The sequence below is a fragment of the Syngnathus typhle genome, linkage group LG19 (genome assembly GCF_033458585.1).
Source record: "Syngnathus typhle isolate RoL2023-S1 ecotype Sweden linkage group LG19, RoL_Styp_1.0, whole genome shotgun sequence".
In the NCBI taxonomy this organism is placed as follows: Eukaryota; Metazoa; Chordata; class Actinopteri; order Syngnathiformes; family Syngnathidae; genus Syngnathus; species Syngnathus typhle.
Genome location: NC_083756.1, coordinates 1,973,599 through 1,998,387, shown reverse-complemented (window position 1 = coordinate 1,998,387; position 24,789 = coordinate 1,973,599). Strand labels below are relative to the sequence as shown.

Below are 24,789 nucleotides of genomic sequence, written 5' to 3'. Positions count from 1 at the left end.
ATATATGGACAAAGTTTTAAAATGGGCCATTCATTGAAGGTGCGCTGTATAATCCGGTGCGCTTTATAGTGCGGAAAATACGGTATGTGGTATTACAAGAAATAAAAGAGCTAACTGTTAGCCTTTGTGCAAATACTGTGCAATAGTTTTCTCACAATCATCGAGTCAATGGCTTGGCCCAAAACACTATTAACCACATAAATAGGAATTTTGATCAGAAGGGTGGGGGGAAAAAAAAACCCCTCAACTTTGACCTTTGACCTTTGACCTTTGACCTTTTCATATAAATATTGGACTGAAGTTGAGCAGAGAAGCAGTGTCTCGAAGGGATATGACGTGAAGCTCATGGCATGCAGTGTACAGTACGAGCACATCTTCGTGATGAAAATAGAAACAATGACAGGCTGACGAGAGGCGCAACGGCTTCTAAACGGCACCGGAAAGGCTTCGTTGCTCCCCTGACACTCTTTCTGCATACCCCTGACTCACACATAAGCGACACCAGCACGTCAAAGAATGCAAACATGACCCAGCTTGTCAAAGTCAGCCATGTTTCCCCTCAAGGAGGAGGGAGGACTGGGGACGATGGGCTTTTTTAAGGGAGTCTTTAAAGACAGGTTACATTGGAAAAGGATGTCAAGATTGTGCTTTCTCACGATGGAAAAAATACATAAATCACAATACAGCAGATACTCTGATAAATGCATGTCAGAGGAGATTAAACACAGTAAGCATAACTGAATGATGAATGGAGTAATTGCAGTCAGATGAGAATAAAATAAAGCATGATCCAGTGGAACAAACAAAAACAACCACAAGGATTCTGTTGTGGGAGCAACGCAGAATAATCACCCATTCTAACAGCACCATCTCGTGTTCACAAGCCAGACCAGCAGGCCACCGTTTTTTTTTTGTTTTTTTTTACCTGTACACTAAACTGTACGCTCAATTTTAATTAATAGTCACAAAAGGTGTACGTTCAACGACAGACTTGTGGACAGATTGCTGTTTCTAACATTTTGACCTTATCATGGATTTAATAGCGTCATTAAAACACACTTCCGCTACTAGTGTCCAAGCCCCATTTTGGAGGCCTGACAGGACAGCCTGCTTAGCTCCATGAAAGATGACGGGTGACAGGATCAGAGGTCTCGGGCAAAAAAAAAAGGATGGAGCTCCTGTGTCGGTCGGTGACTGACAGTTCTCCCACGGGGACGCCGCTTAACCGAAAGTGATTGACACACATCACACAAGAGTAATTCACTCAAGGTCAGCGCTTACAACAGCTTTACCCTGTCCTTTTCCCTTAGAAAAGTCCAGAGGAACATTGTTTGACAAGAACCCCCCCCCCCCCCGCTTCAAAATATGTCAATCAACGCATATGTCAACAATCAATCTCCAGGGTGAGCGCCAGTTGATGAATTACATAACCTGATATCCCTTGGCTAGCCTGTAATATTATGACTGCATTAGCATTCTATCCCACATCACTGACTGGAGCCTCCGGTGGTGATTAACAGCGTAATATAAAATGAGAAGGCAGGCGGCCGTCACCACTGAATTATTACAATGCGAACCACGGTCAATGTGCATGCGCAGACATTCAGCGGATTAAAGCTAATGGTTGCAACCTACACTCTCAATAACACGCTGAGTTGTTTTTTCTTACTTTTACAAACTGAGCATGCTTGCTTGTGATGATGAGTTGAAAGCTGCTGCCCAGTCTGCTCAGCCTATATTTCCTTTCCATTATTCGTCATTTCATTCCTGTTCTGGGCAGAAAAATGCCCATTCTCATGGCCTGTTATCGCAAGCGCAATTACCTACACTGCAAACCAGATTTGATTATGTTCTCATCTGCTGAGGTATGACAATGTCTGCAGAAAAACTGATGTAGACACTGTTACTGATCAATTATGCATAACGCTCATGGCTTTATTTTAAGGGTCACCTGCGACACACGTTGGTGCGGTGTATACAATAATTGCACGTTCGGCCGAGCAGCTCACTATATTTTATTGGACCACAAACTTCCCTGTGGCGCATAATGGACTCGGTAATGCAATGAAATCTTTATCTGCCCCAGCTCGGTCCCCTTATGAATCCGACTTAATGGCGTGAAGTCAACACAGAATGGTTTGGGCCTTCGTAATGGCCTGTGTGGTCGAGCGTTTGCTAATGAGGCAGCAGTAGAGTGGGGGAGATGCAATTGGCCCAGGAACAAGGGTCACCTCTTAGGCTCCACCCATTTGAAAGATTGCTAACACTAAAAAAACACAGCTTTTTGTAGGATTATTTGGGCAGTTTCATCTCAAAGCAACGCAATCAAATATGTGTGTTTTTGGGGTGTTCTTATGGTATGGACTTTGTATTGAGGGGGGCTGGTTGGCGGGACCATTTACGATATTTAGACCTCTCACCAGCTGGCCCGCTGTTACTTTTTTCCTTTGTTCTTGTTTTGTTGGTTTGCAGCGCAGGTTTGCAGGGATATTCTATTAAAATTGCATTTTTCCTTATTGGTTGTAAAAAAGGACTACCTTTCAGGATATGTTAAACTACTATAGTATGCTGATGACACACAACTTTACATAAAACTGGACAAAACACCTAATTCAATCTGCACTACACTCACCATCTGCCTGGAGGAGATAGAGGCATGGATGAGAGAAAACTTCCTGCAATTAAACAGATGCAAAACGGAAGCCATCCTCATCGGGACTCCACACCAGATCACATCCTCCCCAATAACAACCATCACTTTTTCTGGTCAGGACATTCCGCTGTCATCCGTCGTCACCAATCTTGGCGTGCAAATGGACCCCCAGCTCAATTACGAGGCCCACATCAAACACATCTGTAAAACATAATTCTTCCACCTTAGAGATATAGCCAAAATCCCCCCCACCCTGTCACTGCAGGATGCGGAAAAACTCGTCCACGCCTTTGTCTCCTCCAGGCTTGACTACTGCAATGCACTTCTCATCGGAATCCCTGGGAAGAGCCTTCAAAAGCTCCAATATATCCAAAACAGCGCCACCAGGATCCTGATGAGAGTGCGCAAATACGACCACATCACACCTATCCTCCAATCACTACACTGGCTTCCCATTACCTCTCGGACTGAATATAAAATTCTCTGCTGACCCATCAATGCATCCATAGCAACGCACCCTCTTACCTTAAGGAACTAATCACTCTCCAGTCTTCCACACGGAATCTCCGCTCATCTAACACCTACCACCTCAAAACCCCCAAAACTAACCTCCGTTCCATAGGAGACCAGGCTTTCTGCTCTGTCTCACCCACATTGTGGAATGCCCTACTAGTCCACTTGAGAGCACCGCAGTCTATTGAGACTTTTAAAAATGGTCTTAAGACGTTTCTTTTTAAAAAGGCATTTTCTGTAGCACTTTGAGATTTAAAAAAAAAAAAGTAAGGTGCACTATAAATATAATTTATCATTATTATTATTATTATTAAAGTTGGTTCTTCATGCAACAAATCCATCAACAAGTGTCATATGAAAACAAACTAAAAGGCATTGCAACTTACCATACGTTGCTTTCCCCCCCTTCACCTTCCATGCAAATATTTAATTCTACACAATGTAGACTTGCCGGGTGGTAAATTGGGTTGGATGATAAGCGTTAAAGTGTTTACAGTGAGCAAAATTCGACTCTTCTTTGGGGGATATGTCAAACTTTTGAGGGGACTTTAAATAGTTATTTCCGTAACATTTTGTGCTGCGTGGAGTGATCCTGGTAAATCTCGGAACCATTTATAGTTGCCCCGCAAATAACTTAAAAAAACATTTCCTACTTTTGACCACGAGATGGCGGTGACTGCAAACTAATTCATGCCGGTGTTAGGTTGAGCTCGCCTCAGTTAAACCGGAAATATCGAGTCGCCGCTGTCATTGTCCTGCTCGGTGCGAGTGATCCAGCCATTAGCGGCTAATTAATCAATTAGTCATTCGGCTCGTGTGAATTGTGTTTGCCATGTGCATTACTTCGCTGATTACGATAGTAATAACATCGTCTCTGTGATGAAGGAGTGCAATTATCTAAGTGTTGTCCCGGTTGCACAAACGAGTGGCTCGCTTATTATTGTAAATGTCCCCATATGGTGCGTTTGGGTTCAGTTTTTTTTCCAAGGACAACGTAGTAATAAAAAAAATATTTTCCATGGCGGGGCGTATAATCAAACAATATATTTTCTTGAATAACATTAATAATTAACTTGTAGATATATTCACCTGAAGTTCAGAAAATGTTGCATTTTAGGGCAAACTTTGTTCTCGGGGGGCGAGGGGGGGAGGGGCGTTCCATCGAGACAAACATGGGAAGAGTCGCTATGGAAACACGATCGTAAACAGACGTAAGCTGTCGTAAAAAAGCCTGCTGTTGAAAAGAGTCGCCAGAGATTCTATTGTGGTTTGATGAGGCGAGTAGGGAACCGCTATTCGGGCGAGAAGAGCTGAGCAGGAGCACGTTTCTTGCCCATGCAAAGAGACCCATGCCCCGCGGACACTCATGGACGTCCACGCTCTGCGCCAACGCTCGGCTCTTTTGTGAAGAGGACGCAGGACGAGCCGGTCTACGAAGAGTTAAGATTTGACATCCTAACTGTTTTATCTGAGCGGCTAGCAGGCTAGCTGGCTACATGCACGGGGGGAGCCGCTACTTGCAACGAAGCAGAAGCTCGCGTGTTGTGATCGATGGGAACCAAGCCCAGTTGAAACTGCCTTTTGTTGTTATTTCGTTGCCTTGATGTGGTCCTGATCACCCCACGCACCAACTTTGAAGAATGATCGCGTGAGAGCTTAGCGTCTGCTGATAGTTCTTGCACATTTAACCTGGAAAGAAAGAAAAGTCACTCAGGTTTGTTGTTTTTTTTCTTCAACTTGGCTTCCATCAGTTCGTCAGTTCGACTTCAGCCTTAATGTTTAAGCCATTGAGGTGATTGTGCAATTTTGACTTGGCTGGCTCGTGATTTTTCTGTTACACGAGGCTTCGCGTGACACTTTAGTTTCTTTTTCTCCGATGAAAGCAGACGATAAGAGCATTTCTTCTCTTATCGGATGCCCCCATTGTCCCCGAGCGGCGACAAGACGGGTAACATAACCGCTAAAACGGTTCTGCGTGATGTTTTGCAGAAAAAGAACTTCCGTGACTCGTTTGAAGCTCGATTTGAACTCAATACAACAAGAAAACTGAAATAACGTTGGTAAAACCGTGTGGTTGCGTTGCATTTGCACACGGAGTGTTTGAAATGCAGAGATGCAGCATTTATGTCTCAGCGCAAGATCTAAATTAGACAGGATCACGTGTCTAAAACACCCTATAAATTAAATAAAGTAGCTTTTAATATTTTTACTCCCACAGCCAGGCAGTCAGTCAGTAACATTTGGGGGTACCGATCCCAAGTGCGGGAACTCCTTCTTGAAAATATTCCGACTGCGAGTTTGTAACGCACTTTGCAGCAGAATTTACATCAATTTGCATGACTCGGGTTGCTTATTTGTTAGGGAAATGTGCCGGGAGTCAAAATGAGACGGGATCTTTTTGGATATGAATGCACTCCCATGCCACTTTGCATAATAGAACTTTTCTAATCTTTTTATTTTCGTTTTAACTGCCATTTGATTTTCTTGAGCCTTTAAACATCAGGTTAGTCTTAAAATCAATCCAAATTAGCATGCTATCCTCTGAACAGTCAAGCACATTATTACCCCGAAAACCTCAAAAACAAATAGATCCCCGGATTAATAATGTCCCCTGCGAGAGGAGGCTGCTGTTAATTGGTGCTGATTTTTAAAAATGCTCCTCCAGGAATGTAAAACGCTGCTGTCGTTAAGATTCTCTCATTGCAAGCCGCCCGCGCGCTTTCTCCTGTGAGTTTTTTTTTTTTTGTCTGTATTTGCGATCAAACATTATTGACTCCCCCAGTCGATAACCTTGGCAACTGGAGCCTCGCAATGACAGCAGGGGTGGGAAAGTGGAAGCTTCGTCTGATCTTGCGGCGAAAGCCGCCAGCAAATGCCGTTAAACGCTTTTTTTCATGTGTGGGCTTTGAGACTTAAGTTCTAAAGCGAATGCGACTCAGTTGAATATTTGGATGCACTTAACCTTTGCGCCGGTGCACTGAAGAAAAATGCTGGAGCGTACCATTGCCAAAAGGTGAGTCTGCTCTGTCATTTAAAGTACAGTTGGTTGACACAATGGGAATGCGGCTGACAATTTGACATTTTATAGACTAAAAGATTTAATGACGTGATATCAACGATTGCCATTGTGACCACATGTGGTCTTAAAAATTCCCCACAGGTGCCTCCGAGATAATTGGTTTATCCCGTGGCATCCGAGCCCTCTAATATGTTAATCTCAATCCAGTTTGATTTGACGAACAACGGCGGAGATTATCCCTGGAGGAAATTCCCTATCTTATCTGGCTTATCCTGTCAAATGTTAAAGATGAGTTGAAATATTGGAATATCCGCAACCTTTCATTCTGTTTTAAGTCAACACGAGGCCTAGCTATCGCTATATCGTGGCACTGTTCTCTCCTGCTAATGAGGCATTTTGCGTCTCTTGGCATCTGCCCCGACTTGAAACTTGCATTTTGCACGCAAGGCTCATTTCCTATGCATGAGGAGCGGGGTGCCCTTTGATTTGCCCGCCTTACTTTGCCTCTTCCATGCTCACCCGAGAAAGGGTAGCGAGGAAAAGTCACCACCCCCTACGTTAGGCAATCTGAGCCTTATTCTAAACAGGGGTTTCCGCTTGGTATTGTGTATCCCTCCTCCTCCCTTCAAGGGAGAGACGAGATGTCGCCGGGGTGAGATCTGAGAGCGGGGCTAATTTGACACCATGGGTACAATGAGGTTTGCCCCCAACCTTAAGTTTCACCAGGCTGGCGCCCTTTTTGATTCACATCTGGTGCAGAATACAAAGCGCCCGACACCGTCATGTGGCCTTTACCCTCTCGAGGGCAACCTTGCCAATGTGAACTCCAAAGAATCAGAGCAACGGTTATGTATTTTGGCTAACGCTTCCGCTGGCCTCTTGTTAACAACCTCGTCAAAACTGCTGCGTGCGATTTATCCTTTTCGCCGCGCCAATTAACAAGGTCGTCGACATAATCCAGGTAACGCTCCGTAGGTAATTGAGGGCTAACACTTGGTCTCTTGAGAGACGGCAAGACACTACGTGTTAGCTTGTTAGCCGCCCGCCCTTCCGCGCATCTTATTACCTGTCGGTTCAACCTCGCCGTTGAGATGAGTGACTTCTACCCGCTCCCTCCCTTGAGTCCTTTGCTGATCCGAATTAAAACTCATATCTACTCCCAAAATCTAGGCTGCGACGTCGAAGCCCTAACCGCCTGTGTCTGGAACTAAATGGCTTTTGATTCGATATCTTAGAGCAACGTGATATTTCAACCCCTCCCTTTCATTCCCTCGCTCCATGTAGTGAAATGTAAACGGTATGCTTCCTCGGCTCATATCGACGTTTTATTGTTGGCTGACGGTGTTCTTATTTTCTCCCCGCCGATTCATCTTCCTTTCCCAAATGAATATGATTATCTTGGAGGAATAGATTTATTTTTTATTTTTGGGACCCTATCAAATTATTGTGTTGGCTTTTTAGAACGGGCAGAATGCGCACCACTCCTGAGGGGTTATATATATTTTTATTGTTCATTCATCACACTGGAGACATTTTGTGGAAGTCGGCGTGATGCTGAGGTGCAATTTTTTGCTTTTAGCTTGCTCAGTGTTATGCAGGTTTCAGACTTTAAAAAAAAGCGTAAAGGATTACCATGTACTTTTTCCACAGTATTGCACCGCTGTCATTGTAAACTAAATGTGCCTTGGATATTATTCACTCGTAAAGCCCTAAAAGTGGTGATGTCTTTTTTTTATGATTTCATAAATCACGGAATGGCATCCGGATGTGACAGATCACCATTCAGGCTTTCCATCTTGTTTATGGTACATTATATGCTCAGAGTTTTTACGGCAAGTGCAGACAGACAGCATTCATAAATCTTGTGTCCTCTTTTGGAAGAAAAAAAACAACCCAACAAGCAGTGCAGCCGCCGTCTCTACTTCCCCTTAATTGGATTCGGGTTATTTTTAGCGTTATAGCCTAGCTAGGCTCAGATGGCGGTGGGTGCAGTTCCTTATCGAAGGCCCCACCGCTGCTCCAGCCGTCACCGCTTACTTGGCCGCCTGGAGCTCTCCGTCGTGAGGCCACATCTCGGCAGCTAAACTGAAAGGACCGAACACAAATAATCAGTGTGCGCACGCCATGCTAATCTACTTGCTCGTTAGCCGCACCCTCTTGCTAGTCTGTTGTCCTAATAGGCATGTCCTAATGAGCTCTAATTGAAGACGGCTAATTTGCATGGCTGGACTCATTGTCTTTCTGGAAGCATCTTAAAGCTCAAAGGAATCTAATATGATTTGGTCTTGGATGATCCGCCGTCCCCGATTCCAGATTGGAGTCACTTTGTTCTGCGGTTATTTCTTGACACGACTCCTTTGTGCCAGACAGCGAGACGATTTTGCCCGATGGCATTTATTTTTCGAGCGTGAGGGACAGTAACAGGGGCTATTTTTCAAAGCATATCAAAGCAGGACAACGTTGATCAGAGATTGGACCTTGCACTCTTCACAACGCAGCGCTGTATAGGAAAGTGATACAATTGCAGAATGAGCAGCACCTTTTTATTTGCACTCGAGAGAAAGGCGTTTCACTCTTGGTTTGATAGCCGCCTTTATATCACCATCGCCTTGTTTTTAATTTATTGTTTTACTGTGAGTGCCCATGAAATGATTTTCTTAGAGAGAAAATGTTCAAACGGGCACTGGTGATTTGATTTTGTCGGCCACTTTCTGTCTCATTTGTGGACAAAGGTATGGAAAGTTCTCAGATGAAACAATTAGAATTTCTCTGGCAATTGCTTCTTCTCAGGAAACGGGCCTCTTTCAAGGTAGCGCACATTAAGTCGTCATTTACCGGTAAGCCGTGATCAAAATGGATGCTTACGCAATTTCTCATTCTCTTGTGACCTGATGAGTTTCCTCTTCTTTGTTTTTGTTCGCGTCCAGGCTTGCTAGCTGAAAGTAGCCCGTCAACAGGAATCTTGGTTGAACATGACTCACCGGCCAGTTGCAGGGACTGCCAGCCTCGCCCCAGCTTGTGGCTCTAGACGCCAACCCGACACGCCATGACGGAAAGGCGTTGAAGTCAACTCGCCGACAGCCATCTGGATAACGCTCCCGGCCGCCAAAGCCTTCGAGACCACACTTCTGTCCCGTCCCCACCATGCTGCGCTTCCTCCCTCTCAAACTCGGCCGCGTGTACCGCTGTCTGAAGCTCCTGTTTGTGGTGGGACTGTTTGTCATCTTGCTGATGAACACCCACAACCTGTTCGCCTCGTTCCAAAAGAACGAGCTCACGGACCGTCGCTTCATCAACCTCAACAAGTGTCCCGCCTGCTTCGGCACCAGCTGGTGTCGCAAATTCATGAACAGTCAGGTTTCCTTTGAGACGTGGGGGCGCCTGCGCTTCCTCGACATCTTCAACGTCAAGAATGTTTACTTTGCCCAATACGGAGAGCCCAGGGAAGGCACGCGTCGCATCGTGCTGAAGCGGCTGGGCTCCAACCAAGAGCTGGCCGAGATAGACCAAAAGATCTGTAAGAGGGCCACGGGCAGGCCTCGCTGCGATCTCATCCAGGCCATGTACAAAACTGAATTTGCTAGGATCAATGGCGACGTTCGTCTTCTTACTCCAGAGGTGGTAGAGGGCTGGTCAGACCTGGTACACTGCCCCTCTCAGCGTCTGCTGGACCGCGTGGTTCGACGCTACGCCGAGACCAAAGACTCTGGAAGCTTTCTCCTCAAGAACCTGAAGGACACGGAGAGAATGCAGCTGCTCATGACCTTGGCATTCAACCCGGAACCACTTGTCCTGCAGGTATTGTTACCTTCACCTAGGAGGTTAAATCTTTGTTACTATCCTCATCTAAAGTGGCGGGGCACCAACAAAAGAAAGCCCGATGATTTCTTTTTTTTAATGCCTTTGGGAACTGAGATAAATATACCTTCCTTCCATTATGAGCATTGATACAATTCAGACCTATGAGGAGGGTGAGTTCCCTCTTCGTTCCCATTAACCTTTGTTTTGATAGGACGGAGTTATGGCTCCAGGTGTTTTTAAGAAATGTCATCCTTTGGGGTTATCTTTGGACAAGCTCACCAGTAGAGTATGCTTGTTTCCCTTCTATGTATAGATGTTGGTTTGGGAGGAACCCTTTCAGAACCTTTGGCAATGCTCGCGATCCTCTAAAGGTTTTGAGAGCCGTGGCCTCGTGAAAGATGAGAGGTTTTTGCTGGCGGCAAGATTGCATATTTAACACCATATGTAGGGCGGATTTGAATTATTCAAGATTGCAATCTGTAAATGGTCCAAGTTGTTTGAATACGTGTCTCTGTCCAGTGGGCCGCCGTCATCTGTGGGAGGTTGTGCTCGGAATGTAGTGTTCTATCATCCCGGTTGCCAGCTCCCTGTGTGATATACAAGCATCCGATCATTCCAATCTCAATCTGTCATTGACCGTGTCTCGACAGAACCACGACGGTCGCAGCCCGTGTTGACATTCAATAACTGACCTCCAACCCTCGCCCCCCTTTTTATACTCATAATGTCGGACGCCTCCCGGCATTCCATAAGATAAAAAGCGAGATCAGCTTTTGTCCAGTTGATCCATAATGCCCGTTTCGCCCGGCTCGTGCTTTCCTCTCTGCCTTTCTTTTTGTTCTGTCCGCCTGTGTCTCTTTTTTTGTTAGCGGATGAATATATGCTCCACAAACTCCGAATTATTCCATCGCCGTGGCCTCTTGCCATCCTCCCCCTAGCCCAAAGGCTATGTGATTTGGAGCCGCAAATGGAATGCTAAAGATATCAGACACCAACACATCACACCTTCCCATCAGCCGCATGGATCCCTCTACTCTTTTGCCCTTGGCAGTGTTTACCTTTTGCACGTGGCTCATCCCGACACCTTGTCATCTGTGGCGTGTTTGAGAGACCTTCGGGTCACGTGGGTACGTTGATCCTATGTAGCAGATGGTTGGCATCAACAACGTACGGTAAAAAGATGTGACGGCCTGGCTGGTCAAAGTATACCGAAGGACCCTCTGCCAAGCTTGGGCAGGAGTGGACCATAAAGAATTCATGTATAGAATGAACATGCAGCGGTACCTGGATGTCTGTTTTGGCCAGCGTGATACCCGCCTGGTAGAGATTGAATTTTAACAAAAGATAAGCAAGGACAGAATTAATGGAAAAGCTTCTTCCCACTGCTTCAATTTGTTTTAGCAGAGGCAGTCACCCCCAAGAGTTACAATTTACAGGTTCACCGTCTTTAGTACGACGGATTTCCTGCCGCCATTGTTTGCCACTGCTTCTCTTTCCTCCGGCTTTATTTGCCTGAATAATGCGCGTAACATTTCTACTGTCTGCTCTGTGAGCTCTGAACTCTCACAGAATGCCTTGTGGTTTTGCTCTTTTGTAGCCACTGGCAGTAAATGGGCCCTGTTTCACGATGAGACACCAGACCGCCTTTGTCAGTGGCAAACAATCTGCTCTGTTGTTTTGGCTCGGGACAACAATGGCCCGTTTCTGTGTGCCATGCTATACGCAAGGCATACGCAAACACAGCTTGCATTCCTCTGTCACGTGGCAGACCGTTTGGCCATGGGGGAATAAATATTTTTAGATGACCAAAAAAAAGACGACAGCGAAATACAAAAGCCTGGCGCCATGTCTAGCGCTTGTTTCCTGCTTTGGCTTGATAAATATCATCGCTATCCAATGAGGTGTCATTTCTGCAGGACATCTACGTGGAGTTAAGGTCACGGTTAAATCAAAACGGTAGAGATATGCCAAGTCATATGATGCCCGTTGATTTGACGTCTCATTCAATGGTGACATCATCATTTAGTCTGCACAAAAATCGTGTCTTAGAGAGATGCCCGGGGCTAATTCCGGTGGATCATCAGGCATTTTTGAATGGATCCGTCTTCTCCCTGCACTGTACTCGACACCGACTTGCTGCGCTTGCAGTGTGGCCCTCCTCCTTCACTACAGCGGGAGACGGCTCAGTGAGCATTCCGCCGCATTAGCCAACGTGAAAATTTATTTGCGCACTGTTGAGTGCCTCTCGAGTTCAGGCACGGGAGGCTCCGTGAAATGCACAAATTTACTACGCCCTAATGCTTCCTTCTAATTATCCCGAGCAAAGATTACGCATTGTTCAGGTAAGCGGCTCCTTAGCAACTGACCGGTCCAGTTGACAAACATTATTGGTAGCAGTTTGTTGATGGTAATTTGTCAGTTGTTTGATCGCGAGCCAAATCGTAACATGATTTAATGATAAAATTACTCCCCGGGGCTATTTGTGTTCTGGGAAAACACGATGTCGCCACATATAAGCGCCGTTTAAAATCCATGTGAAATGAAATGAAACGTGGGAGGAGCAGATCGTTTCTGATCGGGTAGCACGACAAAGGCGAAGGCTCGTTGCACTCCCTTTTCAGATGGAACATGCCTTGGGATGTATGTATTTAGAAACGCTGAGCTCGCCCCCCTCTCCCAAAAGTCTTAGTCATCAAGCTTCTTTCCATTTGCAGTTAATTTGGCGCCTTTCCTTTGGCTAAACAACTTACTGATTCATCAGGTGATTTGATGGGCTACAGTACATCTGGCCCAATCGGGAACGAGTTTGATTTTCGCCTCGGTCTTCCGTTCCAAGTCATTAAACCTTGCGAGGCGGCCATGACCATGTGACTGCGCTCGCACCCTTTTTGGTCCTGGGCTCCGCTTTGCCCAGTGAAGCTGAGAATATGAAGTGACAGGCTGTGGGCTTCACTCAGCCGGTGGCACTCTCATCTCCTCCAAACTCAAATCTGTGCCGCTTTACCAACCCTCCCTCCCCTTTGCCACCATCCCAAAGAACCACCTCCTCACTTAACACCCAGTCCTCGGCTGACACCGACATGCTCATCAGAACGGTCCTGTCGCGTAGCCATCTGTTTTTCCCCCGCACAACATCTGACACCCAACGCCGCATTGCAGAAAAAAAGAAGCACACACATTGATAGATGACCTTATCTTTCATGCCTGCTAAGATTCCTGACAGGAAGATCTTAACGGAACTGTGAAAGTAAAGACCCAATGTGCTTTCAACAAACAGTCTGCCTGCATTGTTTGTTTTCTCCCCAAACGGGGGGAGGCAGATTGTCTCTTTGTGTTGTTTTTGATTTTTGATTTTAATGAGCTTTTACATACCCAATCACAAGACTAACCTTTGGGAACTGAAGCTTAAATAAACACGGAAGGTGCTTGTGGCTCAGGGTGGGGGGCAAAGGTGACACCTGAAACACGACCCTCCCAAAATTGATTTATCGTAGAGCAAAGAGCCGATTCCTGAACATTTCTTATTGGTAAGAAATGGTTCTGCTTCCACTGGCACACTCGACGGGACATGCCAAATGCAATCCAAGGCCAATTATACTTTCCGACTATTTACTTCATAATTGCGGACTCGCCTTCAGTCCTGCGGCGTGGCGTGTCTGCCTCCCATCCTTTAAAGTAATTGAGGTCCATCACTAAATAGTGATGAATATCTTATTTGCTTTCTGCATCCCAGAGACAGTGACACTCCTTAGCGCATAAGAGCAGAGTTGTTTACGCCGCTTAACCCGGCTTCAAGTGCTCCCAATCCCCTTTTCATTATTCTTCTAGGCCTTTGTGTACAGACTGAATCCTGTTAGGACAGGGAGTTATCCGGGCCCAGCTCCCCTTTTGGATGACCTCATTGGATGGCGTCCCCGCTGGAAGGCGGGGGGCCGGGGAAAGGTTTGACAGCGCTCTGTGTCCTACAAGCCCAGGGCCTTGTGGCCTTTTCTCCCATTTTGAATGAGCCTGCCTGCCGTTGTCACCGTAATCCTCAACAAACACATGCACACATGACAGCTGTGTTTGCTTAGGTGGTCTGAAGCACCCCGTACCACACACCGGGTCTCCTCCTACCCCCCAAATCAAGCTTCCTTCTGTCATGCCTGCTTGCCAAGCAAGCCACTGTTGTATCCACCACTGGCACTTCCTGCCAGAGAAAATACCTTCAGATAATGCAGCACATTGACTCGTAGTCACTGCAAGTGCAGCTGCCTCGGGATAGTGGAACCTCTCCGTGACTGTTTGGTTCATTAAATTCTCTTAAATACTGACTCGCTCTATCCACAGCGAGCTTCTGAGCACAGGGTCAGTCGCAGCAGTTTGCCGTCCCGTGAGATAATTGTCTGCCGCTCTGCGATACGCGAGCCTCGACGCAGACCTCAATCGTACAAGCCCTCGGAAGTTAGTTTCGAGATCCGGTTGGGTTCTTTCCCGGTCCGCGTGGGCGGCACAACCACCCAGACGGATTCAACAACGACCGCCTTTGACTTTACACATTCCTGGCTTTCCCAGCAAAGGGGATTTATGAGGTCTGTGCGCAGCGGCTCGGGTTCAGGTCAGCACACAGTTATCATTAGAAACCACTAGGTCGGCCCCTCTCCCCTCCCCTCTCGCTTTTCACTCCCATCTTAAACATGCTTAGAGCCAAGTGTGACATTTCGTTTAAAAGGCCGGGCAAAAATGACTCGCTGATTGCATCAAAGCAGTGTCTTGTGCAAGAGCCACAAACTCGTATCTAAAAGGGATTTTCAAGCTTTGTGTTAAAGCTTAGCTAATTGATATGCTTTGATAGGAGCTTTGACGCGAATAAGGAAGCAGTGTGCGGATCACTCCGGGATGGAGGGGGGAGACTGCATTTGTCACAATAAACCAACTCCAATTACATGAAAGATATATGTCAAATGTTCAATAGGCTCAAATAGACCTTTGAATTCCTTTCTAGGTCGTCTTTACAAAACAATTTTCCTTCTTCCCGCAGAGGGTAGTGGGTGACTTTGCTCTCAGAGGCTACTCTGAATCAAACCACACTCCGCATCCTTTGTCTCTCTACGCTCTGACACTTGAGCAAATACCTTTCCTCCAACTTAGTTTGCTGACTAGGAATTTTACTTTGAGAAACTGAAAAGATTGCAGAAGCAGCAAAGAGGCCAGTGAGCAAGTTTGGGGGGGCAGATGACATAGAAATGTCTCGCTGCATTTGTGCGACTGCGACGACGGGGTTTTTAAAGCCCATTCCCTAGTGAGGCTTGAGCGCTCGCTGTGGGCTACCAGACTGGATTCGAGACTTCAAATTGCCCCCGAAATGCCAGAAGGGGCTCGCTGCACATCCTCCATATGCAAAAGGTGAATAAGAAATGTCACCCCTCCCGCCCCCCGACTGGCTTCAGAGGAACACCTGACTCCGCCTAAGAGATGAGTCCCTGTTCTAAAGCATCTGAGTCATAGCCGGAAGAAACTTCTGTTGTTGTGTCTGACACGAACACGTCTGGCCTGCACACTTAGAGTTTGATCTTCGGGACTAGCCTCCAGAGTCCTGTCCTGACTTGCTTTTCGTAAAACGCCGGGGTTTAGTCGAGGACAGAAAATGCAGAGAATTTCAACCGCACCCTTAACTACTGCTGTGGCTAGCTACTAATTTCCTCTAAGTAGCCATCGTTGCTAAGCCCAAGCCTTTTCGTTATATATACACACACAAAGCTTTCATGTATAAATGCAGCTCTGCGCCACAGCGTTTACTCACTAACGTTTGATTGGCCAAGTGTTCTTGCGGGGTAGCCAAGGCGATATCTTGGGAGCAGCTGATGTTTACTCGGCCCCTGAAAAGAGGTTGTTATCAGCCCTGGTCACGTTGCATTTTCTCATTCATATGCGGCGGGATACAGTTTTGGGTTGACGCTCAAAGAGCCTCTTTGCCCGTGCCCTCCCCCAAGTTGTCCAGTAGAAGAGCATGTCTTTGTCAGCGGATGTCAGGACGCAGGTGTGTTCCCTGCACCGCTCGCTCTATTCGTTTCATCCTCCTTCTCCCGAGGCTGCCTATTTGTCTGTGGCCCCGTTGCATTTCAGCCCACTCTGACGCCCTCCCTCCCCCACCACCCCCCGGGAGGACGCCAGCTCGTCTGTTGTATTAAAGGGAGGGGAGCGGAAAGCACACACGTCCCCCCGCTCAATGCCGCTGTTGTGCACCGGCTCTACCTTTTACATTAGATTAGCCAGAGCTGCCCTTAGAAGTCACTGCGAGGTCACCTGCAATAAGAACAAGCTTGTGTGTGTGTGTTTGCCAGTCTTGTTTATTACATTTCTTCGTATTAGATCGTATTTACTGGATGACTACGACATTTTCCGAATTCGGAACAGAGGTCCATCGTGAATCGACGATTGTATGTCACGACTCGTGTCCTGCGTTCTTGCTCAATTGCCACTTTAGAGCGTGACAGTAAAACAGCAATTTACTTGCCTCTGCCTTTCAAACGGAGCTTTGGACTAGACATTGTGCTGGTTGCCCCATTAAGCTAATTAAATGCGGGGTGTTGACAGTGAGCCGCTTTTACGTACGACTCAGATGCTATATGACGCTAGCTTAAGTCGTTAGCGTTTACTTTCCAGCACCCGTGCAGTGCCACGCGCCACAATTTGAACAATATACGACGTATGTCTAACTTTAGCAGATTGCCATCAATTGGCAGGGATAGAATTTGGCCTCACAAAAAGTCGTAACCAGAATTGCATTTTCAGCGCATTTAAAATGCACGCCGTCTCCGGGGGACACAAATAGTAAAATTTACCACCTGTGCGCTCCGTACGCCTCTTGCAGGAAACTTCCCAGATCTGCTCAGAGATGGCAGAGAAGTGTATCCAACTCATTTCGTCCGTCCCCGCCCACCGACCCCCCCCCCCTCAACGCCTCATTGCAGACGGTAATGGCTTCTGCCGAGTAACCGTTTAAAGAGCGCTGAGGGAGAGCGATCGGCGGGACACGCGCCGTATTTATCAAACTCGGTGATAGGAAGTCGTCGAGTCTTTCAAGTACACCGCTCGCTAGTCCTCGCCTTCAGCTGGCCCGTTTGCTTTTCACACGTAAATACGGGCCCCTCATTGAAAATGGCACCCGAGTATGCAGAGACCGTCGAATGAGAGTTAAGAGCAGGAGACGGGGCGACATGAAGGCCTTCTCGTAACACACGCTGACAGTAAGTCTGAAAGTTGCCTCGGGGTAATCATCTGTTGACACCCCCCCCCCCCCCCCCCCCCAAGCTTCTGGCGCTCCGCTTTTGTATCCTTTCAGGCTGCAACTTGACAACCAAAGAGCGGAGAGGCTTTCGTAAACCAGCATACGTACACCGCTTTACTCTCCTCCCAGCTTTGGCTTTCTACATTCTCGTCTCATCCGCCAAACCTGGCTGCAGGGGCTTCAATTTGGGAGGATTTTATTTTTGAACGGTAAAGCCGCTTCAGCCATTCCGTTGGACGGGCCGAGTTTTGTCAACATGCCCAAGAGCTGCTTAGAGTTGCATCAACACGGCGCAATCCAAGGTTTGCATTTGGGTCAGAGGAAACGGGCCTAATAGGGATATACCAGCAAATTATCCAGCTTCAATCTAATCTTTCACTTTCTATGTTTAAAAAACCATTTTAGATACTCAGGCTCTCTAATCCCAAATTCCTCTGGAATCTCCAAATTGTCACCAAAGGATATCTGCTCCCTTTTGATGTCACTTTTACAAAAAATGTCGAGGAAGGCTGTCAACCCCAAAGTAAGGGCAGAATTCAGAAGGAGTCCTTGCCAAAACAGGGTGACTGGGCCCCAAGAGGAGTGACGGCCCGGTGGAAGCCCATTGTGCTTCATGTGTGGTCTTGGATCTATTTGTGTGGCACTAATCAGAACCAAATTATTTTGGACCTATTTTGGCTTGTGTTCTCAACCTCAGTCAATACTGGTTAGCGCCTCTGCCCTTTCGATTCCCATTTGAAACACAAAAACTTTCCCGGCCTCACTTTACTCCATTCCTATACAGGCGATGTAATCCGCATTTGTGATAAACCGTCAGGGAGAATAACGTTTAAATAATTTGTATTTCATCAATATTTAAGGTGAGCTCGCCATGCATATGTAAAAGCTCCCTGGCAGGCACTAAAAGGCGGCAGAGCGTCGACTTTCCTCCGGCGACACGGCGGTCAGGAGTAGTTCACACCTTGAGTACAGTAACGTTCCGTGTTCCCTGACATTTTGCTATTGGGTTTCAGGATTTGGAAACACGAGTGCCCCCTGCCCCCTGCCCCCCCCCCCTACCCTACCCTTTCCTCAACCGCCTTGCCAAGAACAGCAGCCTTTGTGGGATTTGTTACATAGGAAGCTCCCATCCGGTACACTTTATCGCAAAAGGACAGTTTGACAGAAAATTGAGAAAAGCCCCAACACATTGGTGCAATCTGGATTTTCTATTTCAAGCCTTGCTTAAACTCTGAACCGCTTTGAAATGGTAATAGTCTTTTAATGACAAGGCCGTGTTTTCAGCACAGCGTGTGTTGTAGCTAATGGAGAAGAGTGGCAACGAAGCAGCTATTTGTAACATTTCCTTGTAAATACATTTGCATAAACAACTTGTTTGTTGTTAGAGGCTTCGGAGGAACTTTTTTTTGCTGAATTACTAAAACGCATTTTCACTGCTAAACGGGCACGGTGACTACTTGAACTTTCGGCGGACACAAATAACCGTTAGGTTTACCGTAATGGCAGGTGGCAGATATCGGCTTGTGGCTTCGAACGCAAGACGGCTCTTTTTCTATTAGATTTAATCCACTGTAGCTATCGCTGGCTCCGTTTCATGCGCTCCTTTTGGCAGATTCTCAAATCTTGTGCTTACACCGGCGTATCAAATGTTACCCAAGGCTGCACGGAAAACTTTGCGTTTGATGTCTGGGATTATTCTCTTTCTCTCTTTATGCGAGGAAAACCAGTTCCCGTTGCAAGTTCAACAAGCGCTTTTCCGATAATGACCACGGCCGCTCTTTAAACTTTTCAAATTTGCGCTTCAACTGGAGTTTGTTTTCCCTTCAGAGTTTCCCGTCGGACGAAGGCTGGCCTTTCGCCAAGTACCTCGGGGCGTGCGGGCGCGTGGTGGCCGTCAACTACGTGGGCGAAGAGCTGTGGAGCTACTACCACGCACCCTGGGACAAGCGGGCGGACCTGGCCCGGCAGCTGATGGACATCGCCGAGCAGCTGACCAACAACGACTTTGAGTTCGCCCTCTACCTGCTCGACGTCAGCTTCGACAACTTTGCCGTCGGCCCCCGCGACGGAAAGGTCATCGTGGTCGACGCCGAGAACGTCCTAGTGGCCGACAAGCGACTGATCAAGCAGAGTGAGTTTCCTCCAAATCGACGTCTTTAACCGTCATTGGTAGCGAATGAGTTAAATAGCCGGAGCTGTTCTGGGGCATTGCTTCTACCAAGCCGCCAAGAATATCCTCATCCAGCTTCTTCTGCCCTCAACACTCTCGTCTCCATCAAAGCAAAGATGGTCTCGATAATGAGCTGTCTCCCCCCACCCCTCCCTCACCTTCTTGAAATAAACCTCATAACAAGGACGGTGCTATACATCACACGTAGCGCGTGACAGATCCCTACCCCTTGGTCCTCCTTCCCACTGCTGCTTCACAGAAAGGGAGGACCACCCAGTCACTCCTTTTTGATTTGTCCCGTTTTCTCCAGAAATCCTATTAAGGTGATGGAATGTTGTGTCGCCAGATGCAAAGGCCCCACCAGTGCTCCCCATGACAGATATCAAGTGTTGTCTAGCTTTCGTGTACGTGTGGACTCGTATTGTATATATAAAAAAAAGGGATTCTTGTGATGAAGTCATTCCAATGATCAAATGGAGTTGCGTTGAAGTACCGTTAAGGGCTACTTGTTACTTTTTATAGCTGCTAGATGAAGGTTCCCCGCGTTGCCACGCTGTCTTTTCGACTCGCCTTAAAACGCAATCCGGCCCGTTGACGTTCTCCGTCTGACAGCCGCTGAGAGCTTGTCAAGTCCGACTGCGTACCTGGGCCGGCGCGCCAAGAACGTTTATGGTGGAAGTGGCGGCGATGGTGATAATCAGTCTCACAATGTCGCAGGCTCGCGTACCGGCTGGATCTGAACAGACGGTCCAATGTCGAAACAATTGGAGCATTTCCCAGGTCCGTTCAGGTTCCCAAATGTCAAGTAGCTTTTTGAGCTTGACGAGACGTTCTCGTAGAGGTTCAATCATTGCCGTTTTTTTTCACAAGACGCTCCCCGGGAAATAACGAGACGACGTGACCTAGCACGTTTGTACTGCTTGTTCCACCGATCCATTGGGACTGAAAATTATATTCTCCGCTATTGACAGCGTACGTTTCGTCACACCCGCAATATCAGCCCAACAAAAGAAAGTGATGAGCTTTCTTTTGCTTTCTGTTATGAGGTTGTCCCCCCTCACTTCCCTGCCACACACTCAGCTTCATCCTTGGGAAGAATCTCCTCGCTGTCGTGCGTTAGTGTGGCCAAGAGGAGTGCTTCATTTTCTTGATGCCGTCTGTCAATCAAGTGCGGGAACATTAATTACTGTCACCTCACCTCGGTGCTTGAGCGCACACCTTTACTTCAATGAGCGTGCAAGGAGATCTGTCTTAATCAACCTCACTGATTGATGTTGATGCGCCCCTCCTATTTTGGAGAACGTTAGTGGGACTCATTTCCTTGCAGGGCAGCACTTGATGGTTTAATTGAGTTGCTGTTATAAGCCGAGTGAGTTTTTGCATCCTGTGGTGGCAAGAAAACGTAAAAAAAAACTATGTATACTGGTATTGCGATGTGCCGGTAACGTGCCTCTGCCCTCCCCAAACAGACAAACCCGAGAACTACGACGTGTGGTACGAGAGCCGCTTTGAGGAGTGCGACCGAGAGGCCTGCCTGTCCTTCTCCAAGGACTCTCTATGCTCCCGGGTAATGGTGGACCACAACTACTACGCTGTGTGCCAGAACCTGCTGTCGCGCTATGCCACCTGGCGCGGCACCACCGGGGGCCTCCTTCACGATCCGCCCGCCCACATAGCCAAAGACGGCCAGCTGGAGGCGCTGCTGGACGAGTGCACCAAGCCCAAGAAGCGATACGGACGCTTCCAGGCGGCCAAAGAACTGCGCGAGTACCTCACGCGGCTCTCGGCCGCCTCCTCGCCCGCCAGGTAATGGACAGAGTCGGCGTCGGTCCGACGCGCCCGCAGACTGGATCCCGGGCGCCTCTGAACTCTTTGAGATCCTTGATGTCATGAGCTCCCCTTTGCGCAGGAGCAGGACGGCGTCTACGGAAGAGCCTTCGGTTTCATGGACTGCTTTACTGACTGGCTTTGCCGCCTGAAAAGAGGAGTCGGCTGCTAACGAGATTCTGCTGGGGAGCGCAATGCATAGTGCGGGATAGAAATCAGGAGCAACCTTCTCGGATGGTTGCACCATTTGAAAAGGAAGGGGGCGGGCTCTGAGCGACACTTTGCTCGCAGGCTAATGAAACATGTGCGATGAAGCGACGCTGACCTCACCCCCCCGGCCCCACCCACCACACGCTTCCCCCGTCTTGCCGCCTCATTTCATCATCACGTTTCATGACAACATTGAATCGAACACCTATGTTTGCCGGGGGGATCTTTCCTTTTTTATCCCCGCTTTTTTTCATGGCTGCATTTAAAATGCTGCATTAACATTTTTCCTGCACCACCGATCTTGATTTTATTTTTTCCTCTCTGTAGCGTGCCACAGGGAAGGCAGAGGTAGCTTGAATCTCTTGTCGTCAGGTGGAACCGAGAAGGCAGCTCAGATAAGTCCGAATAGCATGCAGCTCCAATCAATCGCGTCGCTCGCAGGGTCTGTCCCCGTCGTGGTGGTGGCGGCGGCAATCATCGTCGTTTTCTCCGCTACCCCCCACCCCCCTTACCACCTTTTGTGAATAGGAACCGGTGAGAACAACAGATACTCTTATAGGAAAAAGAAAGGAGAGAACTGCACAGTCCCGTGACGATAAAACCAAAGAGGCTGAAGGTAAAATAGAAAACTTGTTCCTCCACCGCAACCATTTTTTTTTGTGGATTATTTTTAGTTTGGCAAAATGTAACCACAAATGCCCATTCAAACCCGGCTGCTAACCAAAACAGCAGCATCTCCTTCGCCCTTCACTGAAAAGCTCTGGGAAAGAATACTTTTAAATGTCTCGTTTCTCACCCCTCTCTATGTTGTGAATCGGACGTGGCCAGCAGGGTGTTTTGGAAAAGCAATACGAATAGGAAAGAAGAAGAATTGTTTGGCTCCGGGCCTTTTTTTTTTTTTTTTAAACATGCCTCTTCGTTGTGTCCGATCAGTTTTCCTTGGTCCCGAAAAGTGACGTCAACGCCCCCCGCTTAGAGGAGTTTGTACATGCGTGACTTAACTGTCCACTTTTGTACTGTCCGTTTCCTTTGGAGTATTATTATATCAGCGTTGTCTGATTGTTCCTGTGCCTTTCATTCAAAAGTTGTACTTGCAACTTTCAGTGGGTTTAATTATTGAAATAAAAGATATATATCTATATATCTATATATAGAAATATACACTTGTGTTTGCACGCTTATTCATTCTAACTTGACTGTTATTTTATTATTTCCACATTCCAGTAGGACTATTTTGGCCGCACTTCACACGCTTTCCTTCTTCCTCCTCCTCCCGTTTTGATCTTTCACGTCTTTTGGCCGAGATCCGCACGTTGTCTACGCTTAAATCTGTCCTAACGCCAGGCCTCCTGAAATGTTCTTAAAAAAAAAAAAAACTTTTTTTTTTTTCCTCAGTGGAAACCCATAGGTAGGCAGTGGGTTTCAATCTTTGTGATATTACAAAATTCGCCCGAAGGCATCCATTTTAGAGATTTTTCCACTAGTGGGAACAAATCGGTGTTCATTATGAACAAAGTTTTTGAGTATTCTTAAAATCAACCCTATCCCATTGTGTTGAGTGTAATCTTTGTTGTGTCAGTGCATTTGTTAAACACAGAGAAAAGCACTTGCTTTTTTTCCATCCTGTAATTTCCTCTATTGAACACACCCTTTGGTTTGCGGTTTTTGCACGACGTCACAGCCGCGTGTGGTGAGCGCCGCCGGTCTAACCAAAGTCCCACCACCTCCCCTAAAGTCTCTTGAATGCTCAGCCTAGCCTGACGAGTGGCTCCAGGGTCGACCTGCTGGCTGGCTGGCTGGATGGAGGAAAACACCACAGGCGTGCACCCCCGCCCGCCGCTGCCCTTGAAGTTTAAATAAACATGAGGCCATTTTCAGACGCGGTAGTTTGAAACATTAAGACTCGGGAGGTGAGAATGCTTGGAAAGGGGAAAAAAATATATATATTTCAAAGTTTGCTGAGTGCGTGTAAAGCAAATAAAGCTGCAAAAATGTCTCCTTTGAGATGCTTTTAGCTTTGCTCTTAGTTTAGTCTATATTAGCGTAAGGGGTGGGACGCAATATTGATATGGAGATATATAAACGTTACGCTGAGCATTTACACTAGAAAGCAAAAAAATTGTCAAATTGTGGGGCTTGTGAAAGGATGCTAGAAATAATTAGGGCGTGCATTTTGAAATCCATCCGTTCGTGCTTATCAGCGCAGGACAAGAGTGAAAGGCAGAGGTGGATATCGTCGCAAATGTATTAATCTGGATGTGCATGTCTCGCCTGCTGATATCTTATTCAGGAGGCAGGCCGGTCTTGTGGGGGTGGATGTGCACGCCATATGCCCGATTACAGTGACGCGACGGGATGAAAAATGGGCAACAACAAAAAGCAAAGTTTCCTGCTGGACGTGCTGTAAAGTCTATTTCATGCTCTGGCAAGCCTCAGGCTCAGAGCCATTTTTAGTCCCGAAATGACCTATATTTTTTTTTTGGGGGGGAGACCAAAAAGGAGGAGGGCTTTGTGAGCGAAAGGTTATGCACAACAGGGCTTGTGTTTGTGTAATTGTGCGCACCCTGGCCTGATGTGTCTTTTTTTAAGGGGGTCGGGTTTTTCCGGGCTTGGCCGTGGATCAGGAGAAGCAATCCGCGGGCCAGAGGAGCCTTCCTGCTAAATCATCACTAATGCAATACACGGGAGTTGCTCGCAGCAATGTTCCTGGCAGCCTGCGTGCATCCCTTCAACGTGATTATGTCACGCTTCTACTATGCCTCATTTAGATAAGCTGTCGCGCAACCCAGTCTCGACACGAGAACACTAAGGCTCCCAAAGTTTGGAAAGCGTAGCTCAGGCAAGCGGCTTTGTGGGGGTGGAAAGTAAATCAGGTTTGAGATGTACAAACAGGAAGATTTGGGGAAAATGAAAGTAAGTACAGGAGTACCGAGAAAAAGGTGGCTCTGAATGTCATGACAGTTCAAATTGTTGAGACATTCTTGAAAATGGTCTTGGAACCTTTATCTATACATTTTGTTCTAATCAACTCTGACATCTTTCTCCATTTTAATACATGGTGGTTTGATAGTTAACATCAAACCTTTAGACCGAAAACGGCCTTGATGTGGTGAATCCATCCCTAGTGCTTCTAGAATCTTCAATTTTTACTTTGACCTTTTGAGGAAAAGCAGTTCAGAATGATGCGCGCGTCTCTTCGGCCGCTAATTAGCTGCGGGCAGTGGCAATTGAAGAATCCTTGGAAGTTGTCCACTAGCTGTGCGAGTTTTTTTTCTTTCTCTGAAGGATTGCCATTTTCAAGGCTATCTGGTGTGAGGAGAGAGGAC

At 47.1% G+C, this 24,789-nt stretch overlaps 1 protein-coding gene across 6 annotated transcripts; it reads left to right on the top strand.

Moving 5' to 3' along the window:
• Positions 1–4,369: 4,369 nt before the first annotated feature.
• dipk2ab (divergent protein kinase domain 2Ab) lies at positions 4,370–22,626 on the top strand. Of its 6 annotated transcripts, none has more exons than XM_061265441.1 (6): positions 4,440–4,880; positions 8,976–9,022; positions 9,113–9,983; positions 19,084–19,387; positions 20,896–21,232; positions 21,336–22,626. In XM_061265441.1, exons 3-6 carry the CDS (start codon positions 9,330–9,332, stop codon positions 21,403–21,405), a joined length of 1,365 nt encoding a protein of 454 aa, XP_061121425.1. In that variant the 5' UTR covers positions 4,440–4,880; positions 8,976–9,022; positions 9,113–9,329; the 3' UTR covers positions 21,406–22,626. The 6 variants fall into 6 exon arrangements, with proteins under 6 accessions (XP_061121430.1, XP_061121425.1, XP_061121424.1 ...); XM_061265444.1 differs by having other exon boundaries at positions 4,456–4,605; XM_061265440.1 differs by lacking the exon at positions 8,976–9,022.
• The last annotated feature ends 2,163 nt before the right edge of the window (positions 22,627–24,789 follow it).